The sequence below is a fragment of the Penicillium samsonianum genome (genome assembly GCF_028829775.1).
Source record: "Penicillium samsonianum strain IBT 33392 chromosome Unknown utg000003l_segment0_segment0, whole genome shotgun sequence".
Taxonomy (NCBI): domain Eukaryota; kingdom Fungi; phylum Ascomycota; class Eurotiomycetes; order Eurotiales; family Aspergillaceae; genus Penicillium; species Penicillium samsonianum.
Genome location: NW_026643261.1, coordinates 947,786 through 966,954, shown reverse-complemented (window position 1 = coordinate 966,954; position 19,169 = coordinate 947,786). Strand labels below are relative to the sequence as shown.

General features: G+C 48.1%; 8 protein-coding genes across 8 annotated transcripts; 2 read left to right on the top strand and 6 right to left on the bottom strand.

The window, feature by feature from the left end:
• Nucleotides 1-331: 331 nt before the first annotated feature.
• N7471_003920 (uncharacterized protein) lies at nt 332-778 on the bottom strand (the record flags this gene model as incomplete). Its single annotated transcript, XM_057276639.1, has 2 exons — nt 332-511; nt 590-778. The coding sequence occupies 2 exons, from the start codon at nt 776-778 to the stop codon at nt 332-334; spliced, it is 369 nt and encodes a 122-aa protein (XP_057136249.1).
• Nucleotides 779-2,436: 1,658 nt separating this feature from the next.
• On the top strand, nt 2,437-3,893 carry N7471_003919 (cation diffusion facilitator family transporter; the record flags this gene model as incomplete). Its single annotated transcript, XM_057276638.1, has 2 exons — nt 2,437-3,586; nt 3,652-3,893. 2 exons carry the CDS (start codon nt 2,437-2,439, stop codon nt 3,891-3,893), a joined length of 1,392 nt encoding a protein of 463 aa, XP_057136248.1.
• Nucleotides 3,894-5,258: 1,365 nt separating this feature from the next.
• N7471_003918 (uncharacterized protein) lies at nt 5,259-7,501 on the top strand (the record flags this gene model as incomplete). Its single annotated transcript, XM_057276637.1, has 6 exons — nt 5,259-5,327; nt 5,383-5,492; nt 5,563-5,648; nt 5,707-6,362; nt 6,441-7,168; nt 7,231-7,501. The coding sequence occupies 6 exons, from the start codon at nt 5,259-5,261 to the stop codon at nt 7,499-7,501; spliced, it is 1,920 nt and encodes a 639-aa protein (XP_057136247.1).
• Nucleotides 7,502-8,123: 622 nt separating this feature from the next.
• N7471_003917 (Zn(II)2Cys6 transcription factor domain-containing protein) lies at nt 8,124-8,804 on the bottom strand (the record flags this gene model as incomplete). The annotated part of the gene is made up of 1 exon (XM_057276636.1): nt 8,124-8,804. One exon carries the CDS (start codon nt 8,802-8,804, stop codon nt 8,124-8,126), a length of 681 nt encoding a protein of 226 aa, XP_057136246.1.
• Nucleotides 8,805-9,127: 323 nt separating this feature from the next.
• N7471_003916 (60S ribosomal uL16 domain-containing protein) lies at nt 9,128-10,189 on the bottom strand. Its single transcript, XM_057276635.1, has 4 exons — nt 10,055-10,189; nt 9,943-9,996; nt 9,701-9,876; nt 9,128-9,623 (listed from the first exon to the last, which is right to left on the bottom strand). Exons 1-4 carry the CDS (start codon nt 10,130-10,132, stop codon nt 9,170-9,172), a joined length of 762 nt encoding a protein of 253 aa, XP_057136245.1. The 5' UTR covers nt 10,133-10,189; the 3' UTR covers nt 9,128-9,169.
• A 1,316-nt stretch (nt 10,190-11,505) lies between these two features.
• On the bottom strand, nt 11,506-12,100 carry N7471_003915 (uncharacterized protein; the record flags this gene model as incomplete). Its single annotated transcript, XM_057276634.1, has 4 exons — nt 11,506-11,545; nt 11,713-11,783; nt 11,901-11,934; nt 11,955-12,100. 4 exons carry the CDS (start codon nt 12,098-12,100, stop codon nt 11,506-11,508), a joined length of 291 nt encoding a protein of 96 aa, XP_057136244.1.
• Nucleotides 12,101-12,590: 490 nt separating this feature from the next.
• Nucleotides 12,591-13,429, bottom strand: N7471_003914 (uncharacterized protein; the record flags this gene model as incomplete). Its single annotated transcript, XM_057276633.1, has 2 exons — nt 12,591-13,228; nt 13,291-13,429. 2 exons carry the CDS (start codon nt 13,427-13,429, stop codon nt 12,591-12,593), a joined length of 777 nt encoding a protein of 258 aa, XP_057136243.1.
• Nucleotides 13,430-14,957: 1,528 nt separating this feature from the next.
• Nucleotides 14,958-17,913, bottom strand: N7471_003913 (Exo-1-3-beta-D-glucanase; the record flags this gene model as incomplete). The annotated part of the gene is made up of 2 exons (XM_057276632.1): nt 14,958-17,602; nt 17,658-17,913. 2 exons carry the CDS (start codon nt 17,911-17,913, stop codon nt 14,958-14,960), a joined length of 2,901 nt encoding a protein of 966 aa, XP_057136242.1.
• Between the last annotated feature and the right edge of the window lie 1,256 nt (nt 17,914-19,169).

Here is a 19,169-nt window from a genome sequence, read left to right as displayed (position 1 = left end):
CTAACAACAACTTGTACTTTGAATGGTATACTCAAAAGCTATCAATACTTTTACGGAACTACGATTTGAATAGATTTGTGAAAGTTTCATTGGATTGGGTCTTGAAAAACGAGTCTCAGACCGTCACAGACATTGTAACGATGCTGCCGTCACAAGTACAAGACTTGAGGGGCACATTGAAGTGCACCCTAGAACAGTGAATAAAGAATTAAAGACATAACGAGAACGTAGTGAACGTTGTGAGAAATGGTGGCCCAAGACTCATCCAGAGTCTGTCATATCCGTCGCATCATCACCCTCAGCATGCGTTGCCACCAAAATTCCGTTCCATCTACTCCGAGTCGTTGGAGGTGGCGACCAGGTCACCCTCCTCGTTGTCATCCTTGTCGGAGTCGTTGCCCGGAGCAGGGGTTGGAATACTCCTCTCAATCTTGAGGTTCAGACGAGACCACTGCTTCTGCACAGTGCCGACGGACTTGCCTGCATCTTTGGCGACGGCAGTCCAGTCAATCTTAAGACAAATCAGTTAGCACATGAAATTGTATTGTGTGTTTGATCAGACATGTTAAGACATTTGACAGATACTTACCTTGAAGCTGTTAGAAAGCTTAATACACTTCCATAAGAAGACCACGTCCCTCTCCATGGTAGAGGACTCGAGCTTGGTAGGAGAACGCTTGGCAGGGGAAGTTTTGACAGGAGTGCGCTTCACAATGCCAGACTTGACGGGCTTGCTAGCCTTGGCCTTGACCTTGGGGATAGTTGGCTCTTTAGCCATTTCGATAACGATTGAATTAAGTTTGATTGCGTTGGAGCTGTCTGAAAATGATAATGGGATGAAACTTTTCAGTTGATGAAGATGGGAGGAAGAAGAAGAAGAAGAAGAAGAAGAAGAAGAAGAAGAAGAAGAAGAAGAAGAAGAAGAAGAAGAAAGACAAGAGACAAACGACTGGATTTATAGCGAGCACTGCGTTTCGTTGGGACTCGGGTCGCCCCGACGATTTTTTCATATCCTTATGTCGCCGCCTCTTGTCTATGGTCGTTCGCCTCATGTCTATGGTCATTGTTTTATGCGGCGACATAATCCATCTTGACGACCTAAGTCTTTGTATGATACATACAGACCCTGCCACTAAGTCTTTACCCACTCGCCATTTTCCCACCAAAACTGACCAACTTTGAACCACCTTTTTTTCATAAATTTATATTATAACATATTTTTAAATTATTTTTAAATAAGTTAACATTGCACAGCCAGAGTAAACTATATATAAATTATTTTGGTAAGTAATTTAGATAGAGAGTTGTATATTTTCAAACCTTGACAAAGGATATAGATCGCGAGTTTAGTATGGGCGCCCATATATATGATCTACATTCCAACGAACATGAATATTTCAATTAGTGACTATTTAACAGCCACACATATTTAATGATTCAGAAAGAAGAATTTTATTAATTTGAGATTAAAATTTTATTGCAAAGTTTCTTAAAAACTATTATTTTCTATATAAATTTTTGAGAGAATAGGGTTCAAAGTTGGTCGATTTTGGTGGGAAATTGGCTGGTGGGTAAAGACTTAAGATTCGGGAACAAAGCTGCTAGTTGGGAGGGCCCATATATAAAAGCTTGGGGCTATAGAGGTGAGCCCTAAATCGGGGGGTATTGGGTGCCCAGGTGTAGGCGAAGGGGACCATAGAAGTGGTGCTTCAGAGCCGGAATTGGAGGTTCATTGAGAGCACTTAATGCGGCATCTAAGGGCACATTAAAGTCCAGATCACGCATATTTAGGTATAAAAATGGATTAATAAATAGTATACGTTGCCAAACGTCTCTAGTAATACCAAGGCACCAAATAGGTACGACCCTTCGTATAGATTCCTCGTCCATAGTACAAACCTATTTGAACCACAACCACAAGTGCAGACAAACAGAGGGGCAATATCAACAACACCTTGCCGCAACTCGGCCATTCCAAATTCAACATAGGCTCCAAGGATAACTAACATCCTAACGGAGCCATTTTAGCATTTGCAGGCATATGCACTGTTCCTCGTGCCTCCTGTCCATGATAACGACAATGAGCCAATCTGCCTGCCCGACCTCGGGGGTCTGAAGAATCGAGATATCTGGGTTGTCATGTGAGCCAGTGAGCATACTATTCAACACTATTGGCATACCTCATCCAGGTACGACCAAATCTAATGATAATAATCCGAATACCTGCAATAGTAATGTACAATATGTATGTATGTATGTTGTACATGCAAAATGCACCGACGAGGCGCCAAGGAGCTAAAGTGGGGCCTGGGCATGATCATCTTGATAAGATATGCACTGCCACGATTGGAATTTATTTCATTTCTCCCCTTGCATCAAGGGTTTCTTTCATCCCGAGTCCCATCCACCCAATTCACCCCATTCATTTCATTCATTATGGAGGAACATTTGCGTCACAGTCTTTCCAACCACCCCCATGCCTTCCAGAGCTTGCACCACTCTCATAGCAGCTCACCGTCACATCGGACCGACAGATCGACTCCACTTTCCATCAACGAGGGGACCACAACCGCCCTCGAGCACGAGCTCACCACCATACAGCAACACCGGAGTGGCAGTTCCAGTGATGAAGAAGGTCAACCGCCGCCACGTTACACCCCTGAAAGCGATCCGTTCCAGCTTGCCTCGAAACTGAAGACCGAGGATGAGATCCGACACATGAAAGCCAATACCTCACGGAAACGGGATTCCACCACTGCAAACAAAAGCCGGAAAGTCGGTTCCATAGTGCAAGACACTGCCCGTCTTGGGAAGCAGGCCTTTGTCACCAAGAAGCTGCAGGGATTCTACGAGTCCCAAAATGAAAACATTGAGCGTATGCTGAAGCCCGTCGAGGAGCATCGACGTGCCGCCCGCGAATTGAGCGTCGATAACCGTCTCAAGTACAGAATTGCTGTTTACGGTAGTTTTGCCGCGAACATCATTCTCTCAGTCATTCAGGTGTACGGTGCCGTGTCATCCGGATCGCTCTCTCTGTTCACCACAATGGCTGACGCCGTCTTCGACCCCATGTCCAACCTGACCCTGCTGCTGTGCAATAAGGCCGTCAACCGCGTTGATCCGCGCAAGTTCCCTGCTGGAAAGGCCCGCATTGAAACTGCTGGCAATATCTGCTTCTGCTTCCTTATGACCGCTGTCTCTTTCATCATCATCGCCTTCTCTATTCGCGAACTGGTAACAGGCTCTGAGGAAGCAACCCAGTCTTTCCACCTCCCCTCCGTCATTGCCGTTGCCGTCGCATTTGCCACCAAGTTCGGCCTTTTCCTGTACTGCTGGGCCCTGCGCAACCAGGTCTCGCAGATCCGCATTCTGTGGGAGGATCACCGCAACGATCTGTTCATCAACGGGTTCGGTATTCTGACCTCTGTGGGTGGTAGTAAGCTGCGTTGGTGGATCGATCCCATGGGTGCTATTCTTCTGTCCGTGCTGGTCAGTGCCCTGTGGCTGCACTCTGCCTATGGCGAGTTCCAGTTGCTCGTCGGCGTTACTGCAGACACCAAAATGCAGCAGCTTATCACTTATATCTGTATGTTCATTCCCTTTCGGTTCTTTTGGGGTCTTGGTAAAACTATCCACTAACATTTCTATCAGCCATGACCCACTCACCCGTCATCACTGCCATCGACACCGTTCGTGCATACACCTCTGGCCCTCGTCTGCTGGTCGAGGTGGATGTCGTCATGGACGCGGAGGCATCCCTGCGGGCCACCCACGATGTCGCCGAAGAGCTCCAGATTAAGCTCGAGTCGCTTCCCGACGTTGAGCGTGCCTATGTGCATGTTGACTACGAGACCACCCACAAGCCTGAGCATTCCCTGAAAAAGGAACTCTAGAGGCTTTGCTTGGCATAGAAGTTTGGATTGTTTTTTTCATTTTGGACATTTTTCACTTGAAGTCCATCTATTTCAATTTTCTTCAGGTGTTATTTTATTTGGGAGAGTATTACCTTGTTGTTACTTGTTTCAATTCTTTTGCGCAATGGATAGTTTCCAAAAAATCTCATAATGACTTGAACCCTTAGTACCTTTTCTGATATCTTTGGTGCCGTCTTGAAGTCTTCACAATGGTCGTCAATGGTCAATCTCGAGTAGACCGCCCGAATCAAGGACAGCCTGAAGAACAGTTTTAGGAAACCATGTATTGACCGACAAGGTGTCGACGATCAGCAGTTTCTGGTAGTGCCCAAGGGACTAGCATCAACTGGTTGTAAGACCCTTTGAGTGAGAATCTGCTGGAACACAGCCTGAAGCCTGAGCCCATGCGACAGTTAGGTGATTATCTCGCTCGAGGTTACATATATCTAATCGTCTTATCTTGACTCTGATCGATTTAGGCGTCCCATGTCACGTCGTGCCTTCCCTTTGTGTCAAAACTCGTCACCTACCCCAGTTTCCTCGTCCTTAAGCCACTGGGAAAATATAAATACCTCAACATCGACGTGATCGATGAGGGTCATGGGACAGTCGGTGTCTGTTATGGAATCATCTCCTGCACGGGAAGAATTCCTTTCGTCTTTCTTCCTAGGCTCGAAAGGGCTTGTATCCGACGCCATCGTGGCGATATAGGGTAAGGCGATAAGCATGAGGTGAATGGATTGCAGAAGGATTCTTCAAACATGAGTTTAAAAAACAAAACTAAAAACCATTGATGGGAGGTAAAATTGATCAGATATTTAAAGTCTCGGCTCTTCTGGGGACCGCATACGACATTGAGTTTTCCCTATGGTCATACTTGGATGTCATGTTGCCCTGCTACTATTGGAACAGTGGGTCGAGGGCAAAAGATCTTCGACAGCCCGTGCCCACTTCGGCATAAGAAGACCCGCTGAGTCAGCGGAGTTTTGCGGCTTGCCGGATAGTTACGAGCCACCACCTACTAGCCTGGCCAGTTTATTCCCCGTCGATCTCTGCTCGTTCTAGTCAAGCACGCGGAGAAAGCATGGCGATGTCATATCCCAGGCCATAAGAGACACACACGTAGGTTCACTAGCTCACTAAATAGTTTGTAGTCCAGCCGAGTGCAGCATCACATCAACATATGTTGTAGTTTACCTTGATGATAGGAGCCAATGTGTTGCTCCAGCTTGGCTTAAGAAGGCCAATCCCAGCGGTCGATCAACCACACACGGATCGCCGGCTTCCGCTGACTTAGCGCTTCAAGGTCCTCCGGAAAGATCGCCGTTGAGATCCTAAATTCCTATGCATCCAAACAACAACGAGATGCATAAGCGTACGGAGGGCGCCTGCGATTCCTGTTACAAACGAAAGGTTGAGCTAGCCTGGTTACGTTTTATATTAACGATGGCACTAAGAGACTCGCTAGATTAAATGTGATGCGGCGGTCCCGCAGTGCAATTGGTGTTGCCACCATAATCTGCCCTGTACTTTCGATCGAGTGTTTCAGAGAAAGCGAAAAAAGGAAGATGGGGGAATGTAAGTCTTCCTTTTTGCTGTGACCCTATTTCATGAAGTATGTTCCTCGTTCACTGACATTCTGGCATAGTCGGCCCCGGGTCTCGCGTCTGTCAGAGCGCATCAACCGCATCGAGCAGCTCCTAACGGAGAATCTGATGCGGGACCCCAGTTCAGGTATGTTCTTCCCAACCATGAAATGCAAGATTTTGGTGGAGTAACTAAGTTGAAATAGTCCCACCGAAGTTCTCTGAGATTCTAGATGGTAACAAAACTGCTAGTAGCTCGCGTAGCACCAGCAGCAGCAATCAGCCCCTGATCTCGTCTTCGGTGGGCGTCCATTTTGCTGGGAGAGAGCTGGGTGTCATTAATCTACTTACAGGGTTTCCATTTCTTCTACCAGGAGGCCAAGAATGGATCCAGGCTCGGACTGGGCAGACTATCTCGAGCGATAAGCTCTGCCCCGCGCGCGAACCGTGGGAGGAAGAGCGAGAACAGACCTCTTACACTTTCTTAATGAATAATCCTAACCAGAACCTCCACGAGCTGCCGGACTGGCGGGTTGTGCGTGTGTACTTCGAGGCCTACAAGAGCTCCGCCGTGATGCAGCGCACTTTCCCAGTCGTGGATGTCAAGCTGTTCGAAGAGACAATCCATGCGGCTTGTCAGCAGCCACAATCAACCTTCAGATTGGGACAGGCCAGCAGCCGAGCGTGCATCTTCGCCTTCCTGGCCTTTGCCGCCCGCTTTCTCCCGCTCAAAAAGGAATTCAGCGATGCATCATTTCCTCCAGTCGATCACGATGCTTTAGCCAGTAGGAGTCAGTTTCTACTGGCTCAGACTTTGCAAGACCCCACAAATCTAGATGGAGCACAGGCAGTGACTATGTTGGTAAGACCTTGCATCCACACTGATGTCAGATATGGGCACCTTTTGGACAAGGGCTAACACGCTCAACCCCCAATTTAGACCCTCTGTGGAATTTTATCAGGCAACATACGGGCTACTAACTATTTTGGTGCAATTGCCGCGCGCCAGCTCTTCATGCTGGGTGCCAATCTGACCAACAACCACATTTCTCATCAAGGCGAGTATGGCCAAAGGCGGCAACACCAACTCCGCAATCTTTTTTGGATATGCTACACAATAGACAAGGACGTTGCTCTTCGTACAGGGCAGCCACCTATCATTGCCGATGAGAATTGTGACTTGACCCTCCCACCGGGCTATTTGGACCGAGCATTCTCCGATCCTGAGAAGGACGATAATCCTTCCATGGAGCCGGTGTTCCCCTTTGACCTGCGCCTGAGCATAATCAAGTCCCGCGCATATAGCCATCTGTACTCTGTGAGCGCACTCCAAAAGTCTGACGCGGATTTGTTGAAGTCTATCCGAGAGTTGGACGACGAGCTGGAAAAGTGGCGGCTGTCGATTCCGCCCGATTGGCGCCCAATCATGTCCTTTTCACCCAAGGCCTCGGACCCGAATGTGAGCATGCATTCGCTCGTGCAACGTTTGAATTACTATCTCTGCATGACCGTCATCCACCAAGCGGGCAGTCGGTGCAAAGCGTGGATAAAGGGCAATGGGACTATGGACGGGGTGAGCTCGAGTCTTGCTCTCTCCGTCGAAGCTAGTCGATCAACTCTCTGTTATCTGGAAGCGGCAGAGCATGTATTGATTGAAGGTGTATTCCGGTAGGTTTAGTCTCGCCCAGGTTATTGACTACGTCTCTTGCTTACATGTTCTATGTGTTTAGGGCTTTAGTTTTCTACCCTATGTCGGCACTGCTTACAACATTCTGTAGCATCCTCCAGACTCCGCTGGACCCGCGCTCGCGCGACGATCTAGATCGGTTGAAGATGATCACGGCCATAATGGAGCGCATCTTCTCGCAGAAGCTGCCTAAAGATGAGGCCGTCCACTTTAAGCTGGTAGCTGACTTCGTGGCCGAGCTGAAGCGGCTGGCAGAATGCGCTATTGATAAGGCGTGGCGTGAGCAGAGTTCCGACTCGGTTCTTCCGCAGTAATGTTTGCTTTGCATAGGCTGTCCACTCTATGCCAGCGCAGGGTTTGGGGACTCCGGGATATCGGCTCATATTTTGGGAAAAGCCTACATTAAGAAACAATAAAAGGTACTTAGGTAGAACTCTTGAGCAGCAGTTCTTAGTGGCTTGGAGTGCACAAACAGGGTCGACCCCAAAAGGCGGTTGCGGCTCTGTTTTGAACCACCTTTTCAACCAAATAAGCCCAGACAATCCATTCTCTCGGCGCTACCGAGGGTTATACTCAACCAAGTCCGCTTTTTATGTCCGTGTAGAGCCCCCCAACACATATGCGCTGTCATACTTAGAATACCTAGCAAGAACGTAGAATATCATTTTGATTTGAACCATTGCCCCTTGTGCAACCAGAATGTTCAAATGACCATCCGCCAACTTCCTACTACGAAAGTACCTGTGATCCTCAGTCTGGACGGCGGTTGATTTCGTGGTATTATACAGCTAGGTTTTCTGCGCTCTTGTGGCGAAACTTCATTCCAGACCACACCTTCTCCTGGTTGTTCCGGGGTTTGAAAAGTCTGGAGAACAGTTGGCAAAGCGGCATCGCTCTCGTGATGTACCAAGCAGACCTATTGCTTGTGAAATGGTCTTAGTGATAGCTACTAGTGTGCGGAAGATTTTGATCATCTTCCGGGTCCTGTCGCACTTCGTCTCGTTCCTGGGCACCTCCGTTCTCGTCGTCTATCTCTCTAATCTCTGGAAGGAAACTGAGGTTGTCGCCATCGGTCACCATTGGATCTGACCCGGCCATATCAGGCCAAGGAAATCCTGGCATTGGCAAATGCGAGATCCCTGCATCGTCGTCTGGTGGTGATTGATGGGGAGTCAAGCCGGGAGTCAAGCTGAGATTCAAGCTATTTCTTGTTCTTCTTTCCCATTCGATCGGGTTTGTAGACCGGTACCAACTACAGCTGTGGTTATAGTTGGGTTGGTGATGATTCGGACCCGTGGACCAGGATGGTGGAGTCGGAGCTGGGAGAGCTGGAGGAGATACCGGGACTTGCGAAGACGGAGGATTGAGAGGCGCATGGGCGGAGGCAGTCTTGTTGGAGGGCGGTTTACCCTTTCGTCGCGATCGTCCATAGACGCATTTGAGGCCCTTTTGAACACACCGGGAACAACCTTGCTGCTCTTTGGTGCAGCGTACCTTCGATGCTGCGCAGGGGTCACATGAACTCCGAAATGGAAGTCGTTGGGTTTTTTTGGTGTTTTGATTTTGGTCTTGCGTCTGCGTCTGCATATAGGTCTCTGTGGAAGGAGTCATGAACATTATGAAGATGAAGATCGCATTCACCGGACCTCCGGGTTTTTTACTCTTTTTTTTTTGCCTAAAAATGTGTCCATCAAAAGAATTGGAGATAATCCCTGTCATGAATCAGCCACAACTTACGTTGATTCGATTCAATGAGGCCCAGACGATGTAAACCTGGCGAATAGCATCCAACACCAAGGATCTTAGCGCTTATTAGTCGAGTCATAATGTTTTTGGCCCCCATTTCCCTTCTTTTTCCTATTCGGTCATAATCAAAGGTTATGAGTGAAAAGAGATTATAACAACTAAGATTGGACCAGAAGTAGCATTGCTCCAGACCGAAGAGATCATACATAAAACTAACACCAACAAAGTCTCAAGCCTCAAGCCCCAATTCCAACCTGACTATAAGCCCCAGGAAAGTCCCTCATATTCCCCAAAACCTCCCCCTTCCTCCGACAAAACTGCACATAAGCCCCATCATTCCTCACCAGACCCTCCTCCTTCAACCTCAAATATTCCTCACGGGGTAAATGCGTGAACCCCCACATCTTACTAACAACAACCTTCTGCCGACCGGGAAACTTATACATCGACCTCCTTAGCGCCTCAATCGCAGTGGGACGATGCCGATCAACAGTCCGCACAGAAATCAAGATCTGGCCGACGTTCACACGAGCAACTTTCCCAGCGGGTTTCCCGAATGCGCCGCGCATGCCTGTTTGTAGACGATCGGCCCCGGCGACGCTGAGCATCTTGTTGATTCGGATTACGTGGTAGGGATGTACTCTGATGCGCATGTGGAAGGATTCTTTGCCGGCGGTTTTGACGAGATGTCTTTTTGAAGAAGATCAGTTAGCATTAGCTATACAATCTAAATGGGAATAAGGGAGGGTAGGGGAGGCTAGACATACTTGTTGGCACAGATACGTGCAGCTTCCAGTGCTTCGGAGCTCAGCTGTTCATATTCGTTCGAGACGAGGTGTACGGCGCAGGGGAAATCGTCCACTGAAGCCTTCTTCCGGCCTAGATCGAAGATGCGGATCTTGGCGTCTGGGACACCGCGATTGAACCGGGATTTGGGATAGGGCTGGGGATTGGTTTTAGTTGGCTATAGTTCTTGTGTAAGGTGAGGAGTTATCTAGTATGTACTAACCTTGTTCTTGCAGTAACGATAACAGCGTGCTGGTCTTCGTGCCATTTTGTTTGGCTGGCTTTGGTGAGAAACTGATCAGATGCTGCGAATGCAAAATCCGAGCTCATCGTACGTCTTTTATGTATACTAAAAGGGAGATCCAGTTGCACCGACTCGGGGATTTAGGTATATCAGACCCACATGTTAGCATATGGGGCTTCGGGTTCCGAAGACGGGGGGATTTTCACGATCTACCCGCTATATCGCCCTATGGCATTGGGTTCCCTAACCGGGAGAATTTATAATATGGGAGTCATAACACCACTGGCTCGGACAGTTCATGCTCCGTTTTCTTATTTCTCCGTGTTTCGAGAATTGTAATCCATTCTGACAAATCATTTCCTGGCTTATACTCTCCAGGGCTTTCTCGAAGGAGAGGGTATATTCTTATTCACATCGCAGGTGTTGGACTCAGAAATATGCTTTCTAATGGAATCAAAGAACCGCTCTGGTTTCTCCGTATCCTTGGAAAAGGAGCAGGAATCCTCCCAAAGTCGCGATTTTTGCTTTATTAAGACCCCCACGGGGCGAGGGACAAAGAAACAACATTGAAGCTACGATTGACGGGTAACGGAGAGCTACAAGTATAAAGATCGTAAGTTAGATTGTATGGCATTGTATATATCGTGGCATTGATCATAGAAAGGATGAGAAAGTAGAGCAATAGGTTGGGGTGAAAGACGAATTGAGGGAGAGTGATAAATTGAGGGAGAGTGGTGAATTAGGAGCAGTGAATTAGGAGCAGTGAATTAGGAGCAGTGAATTGGGAGCAGTGAGTTGGAAGAGAGAGCTCAGCGACGTATTTGTTGAATTAGCCAGACTAGGACTGGAGACTAGACTGTATAGCCTGCAAAGTTACCTTTCTACCTTAGGAGTTATAAAAATCGACTTTCCACAGTATTCCGAACCCGAATTTGGTATTTTCATATCCTATATTTCACCTAGACATTGATATCATCCTCCTTGAAACTCTTTTCGTCCTCGGAATAGCCACAGTAGCGTCTGCTCTATGATAAGTTACTTCCTACACCACATCGGATTATTCGGGAGCGGGAAAAGAGGTTGGAGATTCGGAAGCCGAGTGCCAAAATCTGGGAATCGACACGGAATCGGTCATAGTCTCTACCGATAGTAGTAACAATATTACCTTAAGCACGAAGAGTAACTGCAACACTCCTTACGAGGATACCATTCTACGTAAAACAACTGATTATTATATCACTACCGCTATCCGTTCCTTCTTTTCTTATTAATCGTAAGTTATATTCTCCAAACTATCATTCACATGTTACAAATTAACACTGCGAGGGTTATTAAAGCCCCGAACACACGCTGAAGGAGTGTTGATAAAAATATCAGTCAAGCGTATGGTGGCACTCATTCTATAAGGGTCTCAATGTACAGAACGCCTAACAAGCCTACGTGGGTAGTGTCTTGATAGAAGACTATATTGTGATTTTTTTATTACGTTGAGAAAATGACGCTCCGAATTTCTAGGAATATATCACATTAGTTTCATCCGTCCTAGCTAGTCTTAGTGGATGGTTCCAACTCATCCCCTCGACTAGACCACGAAAAGTTGGGTTAACCATAAGGTGTCGTGTTGGTTTCTGCTATCAGACAACAGCACTTATCTTTATTTTATAGGGCTACGGCTATTAGTCTCGTTACCAAAACAAAATTTAAGATTCAGTGGTTCGAATAAACGTACTTTATTTATTATTATCAGACTAGGCGACTTCGGGTCTTGCTTCCTCCAGATAGTCGTTAGGAATTAATTCAGGCTTAGGGGAATAGGTACACTCGGAGATTTGACCATAGACCGATTAGGATGATAGCAAGTCACAAGCCAAATCCGTCACTATAAGTTTGTTCTATAGAACGTGGAAGCCCTAGTCGCCTAAATTGCAAAAGATTACCCCAAATTCCAGCGTACCTAAAGGCTCCGTATCCCTGGTAAAATTATTCTGCACTGGCCTTTCTGCTTGCCTAAGGCGTCGGCATCGTCGTTTATAACAATAGGATTGGCTTTCGTGCCCCGGTCGCCGGTACAGTCGTTTGTAGGGGTATTATTAGCTTCTGAGTTCAATGTACCACGCAATGCTCTATTATTAGCCATGATACCTGATTTTGAGACAATTTGGAATGTCTGGTTGGCCAGACTGAGGCGTCAAAAACAGGGGAGCTTATTACTAGCCGATTAGCGAGATTTCTTCCCTCGAGAGTAATTTTTCATACCTTGAGGTTCTTCAGTATTTGTGAAAGCTTTGGTTTTTGAGCCTGGAACGTCCGCATCCTATGGGATAGGATGACTCCCCGGGTTAACTGCAAGTAGAAACATGTCCCAACAGAATCTTTACAGTGTCCTTTCGCGGTCTTGAATGTCATGGTATTCAAATTATCCAGAAACGGCAAGTACAGGAAACAAACAAGTCTACAGAAACAGGATTCTGGGGATCCAAGAACTTATTAATTTAAGCTACTCTATAGTTATCCATGGACTTTGAAAGCCCAGGTAGCCTAGAAAGGCAAAGTGAGTCGATGGCGTCGGGTGAAGACCCTCAGAATATCAACCCCTTTACTTCGAAGATTGCAACCCAGTACTGGAATCAGCCTATCTCCACTCGTTCAGTAGACATTAATTCACTTAGCCGTCTGTCTGTCCCTTCCGATCTTTGATTATCGTTTGACAGTTTCGAGAGGGAAGAAGCCACTGTCTCCGTCTGTGACAGACGCGTATGATGAGGCTCTTTATACCAAATCATAGGAAGTGGAGCCAGTTCATCATTTGGCGGATTTGTAACAGACACCCCCTGAGTTTCTTTCTGGCGACATTTCCGCCGATAGAAGATGAGCGCGCCCATAGAGACAGCTACCAACAAAACGCCTAAAGGAACACCAAGGCCGATTCCAATTTTACTCGTCTTCGACATGCCATGGCTAGACTTAGGAGTTGACGTAGTCGTTGGGTATGATATAGATTCGACACTAGCCGAGGTAGCGAGAGACGTGGAAGTTGCTTTCGTGGAGCCTGTAGACGTGGATGACGATGCATTGATGAAATTGTACGAGACTGGTGATGGATCATCTGTGTATCTCTTCGATACCCCAAATAGAATACCTGTAATATTGTCGCCATATGACTCGCCTTCGGTAGTGAACGGCTGGAGCATGAAGCTACAGCCAGACTCTAAGTAGTTTTTGCGAGTCGCTATCCACACGTAGCTATACTCGTTGGTTGTTCTCTCTAATAGGAATAGTCAGATTATCGGTAAAAAGCAAGAAGACAAATCAAATAGACAGCCTCACCTTCTTGAGCACGGTCATTACTGCCACAGGTCTCGTAAAGCGAAATCAGAGGAGCGACAACATCCCAGGTTACATTCACCAGGTCTGCCACTCTGAAACGACTTTCGGCTTCTGTTGGAAAAGTGAAATTTCCTGCCATGCTGCACCTGGGGGCATCAAGCAGAAATATCTGTTTGGGGCAGGTGGCGGCTGCTTTCCGGGGGGAGGGAGTTGTGACAGCAAGGCAAATTTCGTGGATTTGAGAAAGTGAGGTCGCAAAAAAGGGGCGGATGCTATTTTTCGAGTAACCAGGATTAAAGGACCCCCGCTATGTAATGAGATGACCCCTTTGACCGGCATAAGACTAGAGAGTATTTGGAGTAGTTATCGTGAACCCTGTCTAGTGCAGGATGCTAATGCACACTACTGGTCCACACCGTGGGAACAATGGGTTAAACGGAGTATTCTATACTTATTTGCACCATAATCACAACCAAAAGGCGAACAAAGGCGGAGAGAGCTTAGGAATCAAGACATAGAGAACATGAAGAGAAGTAAGCAAGAGCGCCCCATTTTTTTAAGAGGCTATTGTGGCGCATCTATCCCCCTTCCCTGGCAACAATTCTGTTAATGTGGCTCCGCCAAGACTACACATATTCTTGCTAGCGGAGCGTATTGCATATACCACTATAATATATACTATTACATCACTGCTATTTTCAGGGGGATATGCCTTTAATACCCAGTTTGCAAGCAATGGGATCAATCTATGAAATCATACTATAAGTTCAGGCCAATAATCATTAAGATCAAGCCTTCCTATTTGGGACTATCATTGATCTAGCTAGCTAGGTTGAGATATAAATTCAAAGGGAGCGTATACTAAGGAATATACTAAGAAATTCATCATTAAATTCATCAACTATGCCTTACTTTATGCCTTCTTCTTCGCCTAGGTTTGATCTCCCTCCCTCTCCAACTAGGGAGGATCACCCGGAATACCCTGCTAGTAACTACCGTACTAGCCTTTCGGATGGTAGCTGGCACTCACCAAATACCCGGGTGAGTGCTAATATGATCCGGTTGATCATGTTTTATACAATATATCAAGCATTCAACAATTCGAATTGCGAGAGCTGTCGGCCTTCAATATAATACCGTTTAGCGGATTATACCCCGGGCTCGATCTTCCTCCCCCTCCCCTCCTATACGGCGTCGACGAGGCCGTCCCCCTCTCCGGGGCCTATCCTTTCCGGATATTGAAGCCTTTATTCGACGAGATTGGGCTACCCAGGGAATGCCATTTCAAGATGTGATTCGTGAGCTGAATCTATCTTATGGTGAGAGAATATTTCGAAAGTTATTAAAGGTCCACGGACTCCGTCGTTATGTTTTAAAACGAAAGATGTTTTTTTAGTCTATTAAAGATCTCATGAACTCATAAACGAAAGAAACCGAGTCTAATGGTAGCGAACAAAAGACCTCCAAAGTGCGGATCCCGCACAATAACAATCTAAGAGAAAGAAGTGCCTAAGGCGAACATAAGAACAGGATGATAGCGGAATAGAAAAAGGAGATTAGATCTCATACAATGGGGGAATACAAAATATGGATGATATTGTTTACAACAATGAACGAGAACAAAATAAGGATGGGAATAGAAATGAATCTAGGAAAAGGAGAATAATCTAAGCGGACTGTTCAAAGAGCGCGATAGTAGAGCAGTAGTTGCTCTCATTCGGCTTCTGGGGGACCAGACTCTTGCCATTGGACGAGGTAACCATATTGACAGCGGCCTTGGTGCTAAGACCATACAGCTTGACATCCGAGCAATCGACCTCGACCATGTTCTCCTGGCAGTCCTCAGAGTTAAGACAAGACTGGGCGTAGTTCTCGAAGAAACTGTAGAGACCGGCGCCGTAGATGAAGACGTCCGAAGAGCCGAGAACACGCAGACCCCAGGCCTTGCGGCAGGAGTTTGTCGTGCAGTTCGAGAAGTCGGGGTCATTCCAGGAGTCTTGCGGGGTATAGGGGGTTAGCGAGGTCGGGTTGGACTGGTAGTACGGAGTCTCGGATTGGATGAGGCCCATGAAGACGTTCTTGGCGCTTGAGACCTGGTAGTTGTACAGTTGGTGGTGCTCGGAGGAGGTACCCCACAACCAAACGGGGTTTTGCGACTCGATGAGCACACCGCGGCCGGTGTAGACATTGATCTGGTTGTGATCCTTGAGGTCGAGCTCGTGATCGGCGGTCCAGAACCAGGTGTTCTCGAGGTAGGCGCTACCCTCCTTGGTAATGTGCAGGAGCATGAAGGCGGCCATGCACTCCTTCTTAGGGGTGGTCTCCTCCTTGGGGGTCTTGGGACAGGTGTCACTCTGCAGCTCGGTCCCGGCGGCGCCACCGATGCGGAAGTGAACATCCCACATACCAGCGGAACCCTGGGAAGAGCCAGCAACGTTCCACTCCATGAGGATAGCACCAGCGGCGGGACCCTTGGTGGTGATGATGAGGTCGCTCATCTCGACAGAGCCAGTGTCACCCTTTTGGCCGACCTGGAAGACAGGGACAGGGTTCTCCTGGTCGGCGAAATTCTTGCCGTGTGCCATGAGCATGGGCCAGATCTCACCAGTGATCTTGATGTCCTTGGGAACCTTGATGGTGGAGGTGATGACATAGGCACCGTGGTCAAAGTAGATGACCTGACCATCCTTGTAGCTGTCAAATATCTTCTGGATGGCCTCAGTGTCGTCAGTGGTTCCATCACCCTTGGCGCCAGCGGACTTGACGCTGATAAAAGAGGAGGCTGCGACGTCCTCGTACAGAGGCTTGGAGCGTTCGAAAATAGCGCCACCCTTGAGTAAGCTAGCGGGCTTGGAAGCAGTCTTCAGAGCGCTCTGGGTGCGTGCAGAGGTAACAGCAAGCGGGGCACCGCAAGTGGCGGTGCTGCTATCACTACCAGACTGGGGGGGCTGGCTAACTTCAGAGCCGCTGCCAGTACTTTTAGCAGGCGCAGCGGTGGAGGTGACAGGCACAGCAGGTTGGTTGGCAGAAACCACACTGGAGGGCGAAGACCCAACAGGCACTGTGGAAGTGACAGGGGCCTCGGTAGAAGGAGCAGCTACGGGAGTAGGCTCGGGGACTTCAGAAGCCTCAGAAGAGCCTCCACCGAGAAGAGAGAGGATACTATTCAGCGCAGGGATGGAAGAAGGCTTGGAAACGCGATCGGTCTCGCTGCTGGTACCAGCACCCGGGGCAGGCGAAGGAGCGGGAGCGGATCCAAGGGTTGCAGTCTTCGCAGGGGCAGGGACGTCGCTTCCCGCAAGGCTGGCGCTGGGAAGGCCGTAGGAAGCGGGACAGGCAAAAATAGTCTCGGTAACGGTCTCAACAACGGTGACCAGTTCAGGCTGGGCCACGCTGGCGCGCTTGTTGACAGTCTTAGACGGGGTGTAGGTGTTACCCTGGAGCCAGTTGTCGACAACAGATCCACCAGCCAGGATGGTCTCGCCATCAACACTAGCCACAGCAACCTTGGAGCCAGAGAAGTCCACGTTATCCAAAATCAAGTCACCACCGCCAACGGGGATGCTCTTCTGGGTCCAAGCAGTGACGATACCAGTGGGGGTGTTGGTGAGCTTGCTGTCCAGCATCAACACAGAGCCAACAGTCTGGTTGGAAGGCGAGGTAGACATGTTCAGGCCAACCTCGCAATTGTTGATCTGGACCGACTTGAAAGTCCAGGCCCAGTTCCAGTTCATAAAGATGGCAGTCTGGCAGTCGTTGAAGACCAAGTTACGGGTAGTGAACTGTTGGTTACCGAGGAACATGCCGTAGTTACCACCGTTGAAAGTCAAGTCGGACATGAAACCACCGGATCCGTTGTCCATGAAGATACCCTGCTGCTTGTTGGCATCACCACCACCCTTGACCATCTCGAAGCGAATGTTCTGCAAGCTGGTAGCCTGGCCGACCTGCCAGTGGATACCGGCGCCAGCGCCAGCAGGGACGCTGGTCAGATCAATGACCAAGTTGCGAATAGCGCGGAAGAAGTTGTTCTGGTTGGTGAACCAATTGTCGCCGTTGTCCTCGTAGGGATCGGCGTCAATCACAGCCATACCCGCGAACTTGGCGGAGGCCTTGATGATGGGCAGTTCGACAGCATCACCGACAATCTGGGTGTAGTAGTACTGAACGATGGGCTTCGAGACAACATAGGTACCAGGCGGGAAGTAGACGATAGCAGGAGTAGTGGTAGAGGAATCACAACCCTTGCCACAACGGCCTCCAGAAGAAATGGCCTTGTTGATAGCGACAGTATCGTCAGTGGAGCCGTCACCTATGATATAGTTAGCACGTTGCCCAAGGTTATAGAGGTTGGATGAATAACTGACCCTTGGCACCAAAGTCCTTTACATTTCGGAAGATCTTGTAGTCGTCACTCTTGGCGAAGGGGACGATACCCTGGCGCTCAATATCAGCGACCCAGTAGCTTGAGGCGGCAGTTGTCTTTTCGGTAGTCGCCAACACGTTGTTAACCCGAGAGACGGGAACGGCGACTGGCACAGCTGCTACCAAAGAGGCTGGCAAACCGAGCAAAAGGATGATATGGGCGACAAAGATCGCGATGGAGGTCTGGAAGACGGCCATATTGAAAATGGAATAACGCTGGACCAGCAGCGAAGTAGAACAAAGGATGTCTAGGGAATGAAGATAGTTCAGCAACCAGCGCTGCAGAAACCGAAAATAAGAATCGAGTCCAACGCTTGACCAGCAGCGATATGCAGGGAAAAAGCAAGAGAAGATTTAAAGAGTCAATCTTCCAAATGCAAAGTTCCTTCCCAAAATAGAAAAGACAAAACAGTAGAGTGCCGGAGTGCCTCAAAGAAATGAATGAATGGAATGAATAGAAGAGAATGAAAAGAAACGAAAGAGCATGAAAGACACCAAATACACAATCATAGAGACGGGATAAATGATCATACCTATAAGAAAGCGAAGCGTTTACAAACTTCCCCTTTTCAGCCAATCACACACACCACGGCCCTGAAGTCCACCACACCCCACCAATCACAATCCCGGACCTGACGACAGCGTTGGAAGCTTGAAACGTGTGATCGGGAGTTGAAACGAAGATCGGTGATTCAGGTTGACTCGGGTAAAATAGCGCCGGGAAGTGTTTCGAATCACAATTTAGGGGTCGCCTTGAGGTGGTTTGCAATTTCCAATTCCAGTGTAGAGCAGAACAGCATCCAAATGAAATAAAACAAATAGCAGAGTACTCCGGGTCTACGCGCTATATAGCTAGATTCATAACTCAAACGGGGTATGCCGGGTTACCCATTCCAATCATCTGAGATGCAGGTTATGCTCACAGGGGGACAGGACGAGCATTGCGAGTTATCGCGTATCACTATGCCCTTGACCCGGGTGGATCCCCTCCAATATATGTACGATAATTCAATAGTGCCGATGGTACTCGCGATTCCCCAAGCATCATGTTTGGAAAATATCAAGCACGGGTTTTTTTCCGTTTGCTTCAAAATGCATGTCAGTTTATGTGTATGTGTATGTGTATGTGTATGTGTCTGTCTGCGTCATGTACCCCTGTAGCACAAGACTTGATGCCTCGAGTCAGTAGTGGATATCCCCCGCGTGTTGTTAGGGGGCGTTTCAAGTTATGGATGAACATTCCGGGGAGGTTTGAAGGATTCCTGATGACGGACAAAAAAGTAAGATCATAAGATGACTAGGCAACGACCTCTGGAATTCCCAAAGGTCAATTTAAGGGTTGGCGCTTGGTTGTAAAATAAAGAGAGGGGGGAAAGTGTCAAGGCCAAGCTTTGCCTCCCCCTGAGCCAGGATCAAGACCCGCTCGGAATTGGCTTGCCCTTCTAATCCTTCAA